At 46.8% G+C, this 10,130-nt stretch overlaps 1 protein-coding gene across 1 annotated transcript in view; it reads right to left on the bottom strand.

The window, feature by feature from the left end:
• The window catches only part of ASTN1 (astrotactin 1), a 323,825-nt gene that overhangs the window by 166,513 nt on the left and 147,182 nt on the right, over positions 1 to 10,130 (bottom strand). The window contains exons 3-6 of the mRNA XM_024758832.1: positions 7,645 to 8,038; positions 6,092 to 6,238; positions 4,921 to 5,028; positions 224 to 373 (exon numbers count right to left, since the gene is read on the bottom strand). Coding sequence (XP_024614600.1) covers positions 224 to 373; positions 4,921 to 5,028; positions 6,092 to 6,238; positions 7,645 to 8,038 — 799 coding nt within the window. The remainder of the gene's footprint in view (positions 1 to 223; positions 374 to 4,920; positions 5,029 to 6,091; positions 6,239 to 7,644; positions 8,039 to 10,130) is intronic.

Here is a 10,130-nt window from a genome sequence, read left to right as displayed (position 1 = left end):
AGAAAAAGGGGGGGTGTTTTTTTTTTTTTTTTTTTTTTTTTAACCTGCTTTCTGATTTCATCAGTGGACGATCTAACTTTGTCCTAAGTCTTTCTTATCCAGGTTTATTTTTTCCTCACTAATAGGTAACAGGGCTCCCTGGCTTGTCTATATTTTCCCTGCCCACCCTGAAACATTCTTCTCGGGGGAGGGGCAGAGGTGGCATCCTCAGAGGTGGACTTACCATCAGCGATCAGGTGCTCGGGGACGTGCAGGGTGATTTTGACAACGAGAGGGCAGCTGACGTGAGAGGAACACACAAGACCGATCACGCAGCTGGTGATGCTGATCAATGTCAAGGTGGTCTTATTCACAGGACTTCGGGGAGAGCCCACTGAAAATAAGGCAAAAGCAAGACACTTGATGGGAAAAATCTTGGTAGTGAAGGGCCATCTCGGCCTTTTGCTGCCCAACCTGGAAAACAGGGGAGGCAGCTGGCAAACCCAGCCCAGGTGGGAAATGTGTCTAGTGCGTGAGCTCAGTGGCTTTCACCCTCATGGAACACCATGTCATCGCCTGGTGTCAGAGGGGACTGGGCCACTGGTGGTCCTCAGAGTCAACAATGGTCAGCTGTGAGCAAGTCTTCTGCATGCCTCCTGGTCCAGGTCACAAGAGAAATCATAAAGGAGGGCACTGTCCCCCTCTACTCGCCTGGCAGGGCTCCAACATCTTGCTCAAGGGTGGTGGGAATGCTTTTACCCTACGCTGGAACTCCCTGCACTTCCCATGGCTTTCCACAGAGGGCGCTCTCACCAACCAGCTTCTCCACTCCTGGGGTTCAAAATACCTCTCACCTACTCTGTGGGTGAGAGTCCAGGGCTTGGAAGGAGGAAAACAAGGAACGTCTGCTCTATACAAGTAGAAGATATTGTCACACCAGAAGGCTCTCCCCAGTCCTGCAGTCCTTGGGGTAAGGTTATAAATGGAAGTTTATGGAGAAAATATGAAAGCTGAGGGATAAGAAACACTTCCAAGTAGCTGGGGACAGGGCTAAGAAGGGAGGTTTTGGGGGTGTTTGTTTGGTTTTGGTGGAAAGGATAAAATGGTAGTAAGAAGAGGGACCTTTCACATGGAAACAGAACAGATGTGGGAAAGCAAGAAAGCAAAGCAAGCTGCTGACAAAATGTATGAATACTTTGGAATTTTCTTACAGTCTGTGTTAATATTTATTATTGATAGCAATGAAAGGCATCTATTATGGCTGACAACGTGCTAAGTGTTTTACATACACTATTTTAAATATTTGCTTCCTTACAATAAATCTGAGTCTGTACAGTAACTACCCACTTTACAGATAAGGAAAATAAGTCTCAAAGAGATTAACCTTATAGTGAGTTAACACTTATGAGTAAGTGTAATTACCTGTCAGGCACCTTACACCTGACATATCAGGTGTCTTAAGTGTCTCACACCTGGGCATATCATTTAACGATGAGAGCATGATGAGGCAGCTCCCACAGAAACCGTGCGTTAGGGAGGCTATAGGGCACGTCCAGGGTCAAGCAGCTACTAAGGAGGGGAGCTGGAATCAACACACAGATCCAGTGAGGCTACAGCCCCTAGACAATTCACTATTCAATCTCTGGGTCCAGTGGAGTCTTTGCAATTGCCGTTCTCAGGAACACGGGAAAAGATGTGGTCTATGGCTGCACACATCTTTTCTGGGAGCAGGTCCCCTGAGTGGGTGTGTTGGCAATAGCTGGGAGGGAGTGATTGCAGGGTGGCAGGTGGCCTCTGGATCCCCTGTCCCTTGCTACCTGGAGATTTTCTATTCATGTTAGTACCCTTTCAACACGGAGTCTATTTCCCACACTTACACATTTCTTCCTCCAGCCCATACCAGGCCTGAGCAGCGCCCAGATCCGCCACCCAAACGGCCCTCAGGCACTCAAATGCGATATCCAAAACTGGGCTCTTCAGCCTCCTTCCAACCCTGCTCCCCCTACCATTTCCACTGCCCAGCGAATGGCACTGCCTTCTACTTGGTTCCTCAAGCCCCCATATGCCATCATGTCTATCTCTTCCCTCTTTTTCATAAGTCACCCCCACCCCCCACCAATGCCATTAAATCTTTTTTCATTTTGTGCCCCAAATTTCTCTTGCTCCATCCTCTGCATCCCTACCTTGGTCTATCATCTCACCCCTGGACTACGGCAACAGCCATCCACCCAGTCTCCCTGCCTCAACTTCCCCTGCTCTCACCTATCCTCCACGCTGCCTTAGAGGGATCGTTCACGAAGCAGAGCAGACCAGGGCTTTGCTCTTTAAAAAACCCTCAATGACTCCAACTGAAGTGTCAGGTCTAAGTCCTTCAGTCAAGGAAGATCTCCTGATCTTCCAGCCTTATTTCCGAAGCAGACCACAGGCTGCCCCAGAAGCTTTATTCTAGTAAACTATTTCCTGCTCTCTGACTAGACAATTATTGTTTATGTCCCTGTGACTCTGCACATACTATTTCCTCCTCCACAGAATGCCATTTTGTCACCTTGTCAGCCTGCTATACACCTACTCTTCAAGTCTCAGCTCAAACAATATCTCCTTGTAAACACTTCCCTGAAACCTTCAAGAACCGATTCTCACTCATTCCTTGCTGTTCCTCCCGCCCTTGTGCACCCTGCTGTTACAGCCCTTCTCACACAGTGTAGTCACTGTTTACAGGCACTTGCTCTCCTGTGATGGCAAAATGACTTGCTGCTCTGCCTCTTGTCTCTCTGGTCCTTCTGCATCATCAACCCATCATCCAGAATCTCTACCTGACTTCAAAATTTCCAGTGGTCCCCTTTGACCTACAGAACCAAGTGCAAACCCATTAACATCGTGCGTGCACTGGTCCTCTAGCCTGTTATCCAGCCCCATCCCTCCTATCCCTGTGTGCCTACATATTCAAATCCTGGATTACAACTACCACATTGAACTCCTTTTACTTGCTTGAAAATGCCATGTTCTTTTGTGCCTTCAAGGCTTTGTATCTGCTTTTTTCCTCTACTGAAATGCCCTTCCCCTAGATTTTCCTCTTTCAAGAAATTCTATGCATTGTATATAATCCAAGTCTAATTATTTTCTCCCTTTTTGCCTCCTTTCGCTGCCAGGTAGAATTAACTGTTCTCTCTTCTGAGTACTCATTTTACTTTATTTATATTATTAAATTAAGTCTTATCACTGTGCCATGTTTTCATGTTTCTACTACTGATCACAAAGCCTGACCCATGACAGGTGGGTTATAAAATTTCCTGCTGGCCTGACTGATGTATCCAGTTCAATTCAACAAACACTGGCAAGCATCTATTATAGGCAAAATCCCTCACTAGGCACTTTGGGAAAATAAATTAGACATGCCCATCCGTAAGAAGCTTACAGTCTAGTTAAAAGCAATAAACAGTTGATGCACGAGGAGAACTTGGTATTTAAAAGTAACAATTTTATGTTGCAAAGGAACTCATTCTAATTCATTACTATAGATTTTCTTACACGGGATTTTATTAAAGCAGAACCCACCCTGCTTTGCTGTGGCCTAGGGTGGATGGGCCTAGGACGACTCTCTGCTGTATATAAATATGTAATGAGCATCAAGAGTCACCTCAGGGATACTGGGGCACCAGACATTAGGCAACCCAGAGCCCCACTGATCTCTTGAGAAAAGTGGTGGGAAGAACTTCTGTACTGAGTGCTCTCAGAACTGGAAGAACTGGACAGAACTCACAGCCTGCAGAACTGGAACTGAGGAATTAACATGGCTTCCTTTAATCTCTGGGAAGAATTCCTCAGTATGTCAAGAACTCAGATGGAGGTGGGAGAGAGCCAAAAGGTAGGTGTCTTTTGGGGGCGGCACTGGTTGATTATTGGCTGGGGAAAATGTTATTGACTATCACACAAGATGACATCACTCAAATATCCTCCATTGTATCTCGAGGGGCCCCTGTCTAAAATTCTTTAAGATGAAGTGCTGTAGAAACCCAAGGCTGCACTGTGGAGAGTTCTAACAGCAACACAATAGAGATCTCATAGTGCCTTGCCAGTCACCAAAAAGGCACATTTTAGTATAATTAAGCCCTATGCGTGAGGTATTGTTAACCCATTTAATATGTGAGGAAACTGAGGCTAAGAGAAGTTGTCTTTATCCAGTATCACACAGCAAGTAAATGCTGAAGCTTTTTTGGTGCCTGAACACAGACCTCCCTCAGTAACGATGGTGAGACCACAAAGTCACAGGCACCGGTAGCCACAGCTGCAACAGCCATGCCTGAAGCCACTGAACATCAGGGTGGAGAGTCACAGACCGTGGCTGCGTGAAAGGACAACTCTATCAACACTGAGAAGAATGAACAAACCAACCTGGGCCCTGCTAGGAGAAGGGAGGGGACTTGGGCCCTGGGAGTCCTGTGATTCTGCTGGGCAGGGGATTAAAGGTCAAAATCCACTACACATGTTTTTCAGGCCACAGATCGTTCCTCAACTACCCCACCCCCCAAGCTCTGCCTCACTCAATCCCAGGATGGCTGGGTAAGCGAGGGTAAATATACTGTCCATTTTTTCACGTATAACACACTTTATCAACTTTATTTCCTGTGTCTAAACAGCAAAATATGACTCCCGAGGCTTCCAGAAGGAATCGAGAGTCTTCTGACCAAGAAATAGCCTTTCAAACAACTTGGAAACTTGTTTGAGAGTGCCATTATCTGGGACAGATGATTCTCTGAAATTTTCCACTCTAGGCTCTTCTTTCTTCCTTAGGAGGAAACACCAAGTTTGGTCCAAGAATTCTTCCTGCGGACACTGGCTTTGGTCCACAGAGCCCCCTCCCTGACCCAGCACCTCTGTAGCTCCCTGCCTTCCCCGCCCCATGGCCCCTCTCACCCCACTTTGCCCCTCTATCCTTCCTACCTCTACTGCGCCTTCGGCTCCGCGAGGGGTCAGTGTAAAAGGTCAGCTGGGGGTCATTTTCTGCCTCTGTGCTAGAATCCCCTTCAGGGTTCAGGAAGGCGGAACCAGCTGTAATGAAAACACAAGGGCAAAAACAAGTGTCTTCAGTTTTGTCTTCATGACACCAAATCATTGGGCAAGTTCAAGGGGAAAACACGAGCAGGGTGACTGACAGTCTGGGAGGAATAGCCACAGGGACTGGAGCTTCCTGATACACAGATTTATTGGAGAAGGAGACCTTGATATGACAGCCATCACTAGAGCCCTACATCCACCCAGCCCATGCTCCTACCGAGGAGAGCCACCTGCCGGAGAGGACCACCGTGGACGGTACGTGGAAAAGGAAGAAAGGGAAATTTCCCTCATTACACGTCATGATTCTGGTTGATAGAGGCTGGAATTATGTCCTAAGGGGCATATGTCTGTATGTCTTAATGTCTATATTGTATTTTTTAACTGGTTCTAGGATTAATAGATATTCAATGTGAAGAAGAGAGAAAAGAATAAACAAAGGACCCCCACATGTTTAAAAGGAACAACGCTGAGATCCTCTAAATCCTCCAAGTCAGAGAAAGACTCTGTTAACATTTGATGAATACCCTCTCCGTCTTTTTCCTGATACAGAGGCAGATAAAGGTTTTTTAAGTTCCCCTCAAAAATGGCATTCTGCTGTACCTTCTATTTTATAACCTCATTTTTCCCCATTGAATAGATGGGTGGGCAACTTTCCATATGAACAAATATAGATCTATAGTATCATCTTAAGCCACTGGACGGGAGACAGATGTGCAGGTAGTTAAGCCATTCCCCATTGATGGACATTTAAGCTACTTCCAATTTTTTGCTCTTTTAAACAGTGTTGGGATGAACAGCCTTTTACACACATCTTTGCATACTTGTTCAATTATTATTTACTAAGGATAAATTCTCATTGCTAAAATTACTTGGTCAAAAGGTGTGTATACATTTAAATTTGTTGGTTAAGTAACACACAACAGGCCTGTAGAAAGACTGCGACCAAACACAGCCCCTCTAGCGATGCCTGAGAGTGGGGGGGTCAAGGATATTAACGGCCCTGCCTCTGCTGGTATTAAGGAAGCCACCTTCAAGCCCCAACACCAGACGTGGGTACCTCTTGCTTTGTTGTTGATCCTCTTTCTCTGGCTACTGGAGGTGTGAGAAAGCAGAGTGGCCTGCTGGTGGTTGGAGTCCACGGGGCTGGTAGCAATGATGTTATCTTTATACTTGTTCATCAGCGACAGCTTGGCATTGTCGCTTCCTGTATAAGGAAAGGCCAAGGCAGAAACTTTAAAAGGCCAAAGAAAGTGAGAGCAAGGAAATCTGCATGAACCAAGTACATGGGGTTTCACAGAAACTTAAATATGAAAGCTTTAAAGTGAGAGACTGGCAGAGACTGAAATGCTTCTTTTTGATTTCTAGGGGACTACAGAGTTATGAGAGAAGGGGTGAAGAAAGGAAATCCAATTCAACCAATTCCGTATTGATAGGGTCACCACGTGTGGCCGTTCGGTGAGATACAGACTGCAGATTTCTTTCCTTTGGTCAGCACAGAGTTTCACAGAAATTTGAATTTGAGCGCATTCAGGCGGAACCTGCCCCCTCTCTTTCATCCCAGTCTGCTCCGTTCCCTGTTGTTGACATCCAGCTCTCTCACATATTTGTGCTATCTGCCTGCTCCCTGAGTCTCTAATCATATGGCTACTTGGTGGGCTTAGCACTATGGCAGGTGCTATGGAATACACGAGATATTGAAGACACATCCCCTAGTCTCAAGGAATGTCTAGACTTTAAACCTTATTAAGACATGCCTAGTCATAGGATCTTCTCTAGATAACAAGCAGAATGGAAACCTCTATGATGTGATTTCAAGCCCCACAGAAAGTCCACATATCTTAAGCAATATCCAGTTTCAAAAATGTCTTCTTCAAAGATAATCGGGCAGTTCCTTGAAGGATCATTGTCTTGGGGTTTTATCTACAGATAGTTGTTATTTATAGAAGTATGAGAGATAGGCTATAAATGAAAAGTACAGTCATTTCCTCTCTGCATTTTACCGACTCTGGTCTTGTTCAGCCACATTAGATCCAAGTCTCTTCCACCCAGTGTCTCATAGATGCACAAAGCATCTGAGGTCAAACAGTTTGATCATATTCCTTTATTTTCTTTGAAGAAGTACATCCCTTGTAAAGACCACAGAGGTATGGGCAAGACAACACAACTAAAACACCCCAGGCCAAAGTGTCAGGAGTCATAGAAAAGAAAGATACCTCTGTCCCCTCCACTTCAATGGAAAATTGCCCACACAAACATACCATATACAAAAATGTCACACACACACGCTGATCTTTTCTGCTACATCCCTGTTTTCCCGAGGATTGCTCATTATATATGAAAAAGCCTCTAACCCACTCTTCTGTTGGATGTAAAAGTACCTCTACTTCCAGTGCAAAGCGGAAGTGGAGAGGGATCCAAGTTACCCTTGTTCTTCTGATTTCGTATATTAGAAAACGGCTCCCATCATCTCAGGAAAATGCTTACGCTTCTTGCCCACCTGGGAAAGGGCACTGGCACATCCCATTATGCATGACAACCAGCCATGAAATTAGAAAACAGCTGTTCCCTACCCACTCTCTAGTGCCCTGAGACAAGGACCGAGGCACCCACCTGGCGTGAGGTCCATCCCTGCCTTCTCGTTGCAGCCCTGCAGGGAGTCGAGGGTGCGGGTAACCTGGCTGGCGAAGTCCTCCCCTCCGTTCATGCACTCCCTCTGCAGGTGGTGGCGCAGGTCAGTGATGTCGTACTCGTAGCCATCCAGGATGGGTGTCTCCCGGATGCTCAGGGTGCCGCTGGAGTTGTGGCCCTGCACGCGGGCATTGCGCAGACTCTCCCGCCCGTGCCCGCCGATCAGCACAGAAGGAATGTAGTGAATCTCATTGGCAGCCTCAGCGCTGGCACTCTTCTGGGGCTGGGGGACCCGGCGGCGCTTGCACCAGCGCCGGCGAGTGTACAGGATCATCACGAGGCACAAGATGGACAGCAGCAGCGCTATCATGCCACCCTAGGAAGAGAGGACGGCAGGTGGACGCAGGAAGATGGGTGAGCTCATCCCCCCAAGGGGCCTCGCCCCTCCCGCTGTTACCATCCATCACTCACCCATTAATTCATTCATTCACTGAGGTGCAGTAAGTGCTTATAGCAAGTGTCACTCAGCAGTAAAGGGACAGTCTGCTGTGATCGGTGATCAGGGTGAAAGAAAAATGGAACTGGGATGATTAGTGCATCATTTCAAGTGATCCACGGTTGCTTCTGGCTTAGCAAACAATTTGAAGAAGAAAGAAGTCTTTGTGATTGTGTGTGTGTGTGTGTAATTTCAGCTGCAGAAATAAGACAGAGGGTTTTTTAAGGCAGATCTGCTATATGTAAAGCTGGTTTCAGGCCAATTTTTAGCAGTGGGATGGCATCTGGTTTCTTCCTCTTTCATATCTTAAAATCAATCATATATAGATTCTAACTCTGCCTCCACCAACCATCAGCAAGTCCCATAAATTCGAGACCTCAGATTCTGTATAAGAGAGAAGATACCACAGATTCCTCATCTGTATAATGGAAAAGATACCACTTACCCTCACAGGGCGGTGCAAGTACTAAGTTAGGTAACTATGTAACACATCTAATAGACTGTATCACGGGGAGTCGAGGCTGTCAGCCTAACCTTAAATGTCTCCATCAGAGTAATTGCCCGAGCAGGAGAAAACCAGAGACCCATCCGAAGAGAAGTTTACATCCATCAAGAACTTACAACCAAGTGTGCAGAGAAATCTCATCATTTGAACATGACTTCTGGGGTTACTGCTGCTTTAGGAGACAGCCTTCTCCCACTCACACAGTCCTGAGTGATGTTCCCATGCTTGCTAAGCTCAAGAGAAGGGACTGAGACCCATGTTGTCCTGGACTCAGGCTGGCAGCAGAGTTTCCTTCTGAACCTTCTGGTGCTCCAAGGCCATCCTCTGAGGCCATTACTTAAAAGCTTGAACACAACTAAGCTGCCCGTCAGAGACGAGGATGCAGTGCTCAGCGAGGCTGAATGCCTCGCCTTAACGTGTGCCCAGGGCAGTGTTTGGAGGGAAGGGCTTACAAGCCCATTGCTGCACAGCACTCAGTGGGCATCAATCTTCCCCTGCACAGTCTGTATTCACTCCCTTTATCTTGGTCAATACCTCTCGGAACCTATTTCTTTAGGTGGGCATGTACCAAATGGTTCTGCTCTCAACCTTGGGCTACAATCACCGTCACCCCATCATATAGGCTAGAGGTGAAAACCCTCTATTAATTCCCAGGGGCTCGCCCACACAAGGCTGGGTCGAGATGATTCCCCTGACTATATTAGAGGGGGCTTTTTCCAGTCTCATAATAATTATATCTTAGATTTATAAAGTTCCGCTCCCTGTAAATTTTCCCATTTATCCTCCCCCTCCCACCATCACTGTGAGCACGTGCGCACGCACTCACACACAGGATGCTGCTGCTTTCCAACAGGCAGCTCAGAGGAGCCGAGACAAGAAGTAACTGAGTCAGCTGTCAAGTGACCTGTCATGTCGGGTGGCTTTTCGGAGACATACACTGGCCTCCAGGTTTTCAAATTTTTCTTTTATCTGCATAACCCTTTCTCTTGGTGAAATCTCTCAAGCAAGTACAGAGAAAGCATGAATATGAAGCTGCTCAGGTTACAGTGGGGGTGGGAGTCCAGAGCCAAGCATTCTAGGTCCCTGATAAGTGCCGCCCCTGCCGTCCATGGTCCCTCCCTCCTGGCCGCCCTGCAGATGTGCACAGAGAGTCCCTGGGGCACCTCAACAGGGCAGACCTGAGCCCTGCACCCGTTTGCTGAGAATGAGTGCTTGAGTCCAACCCAGTGGTTTTTCGGCAGACCCTTTATCTCAGAGTCAGACCCACTAACTTTCCTTCATCCCAAACTGAAACTGCAAAAATAGGTAATTAAGCCGCACAGAAAGAATAACTTCCCGAGCCAGGGAAGATGTCAGACATTGAATTAGGCAAGTGAAAGCTCGAGGTAATTTTATTCCCTAAAGAGCCGTAAGGGGAGCATAAACATCCATCTCCCGGGAATGGTTTAAGCACCATCCTTCCTGCTC

The sequence above is a fragment of the Neophocaena asiaeorientalis genome, unplaced genomic scaffold (genome assembly GCF_003031525.2).
Source record: "Neophocaena asiaeorientalis asiaeorientalis breed wild unplaced genomic scaffold, Neophocaena_asiaeorientalis_V1.1 scaffold182, whole genome shotgun sequence".
Lineage (NCBI taxonomy): Eukaryota > Metazoa > Chordata > Mammalia > Artiodactyla > Phocoenidae > Neophocaena > Neophocaena asiaeorientalis.
The sequence above is the reverse complement of the archived record's forward strand: the minus strand, read 5'-3'. Positions and strand labels throughout refer to the sequence as shown.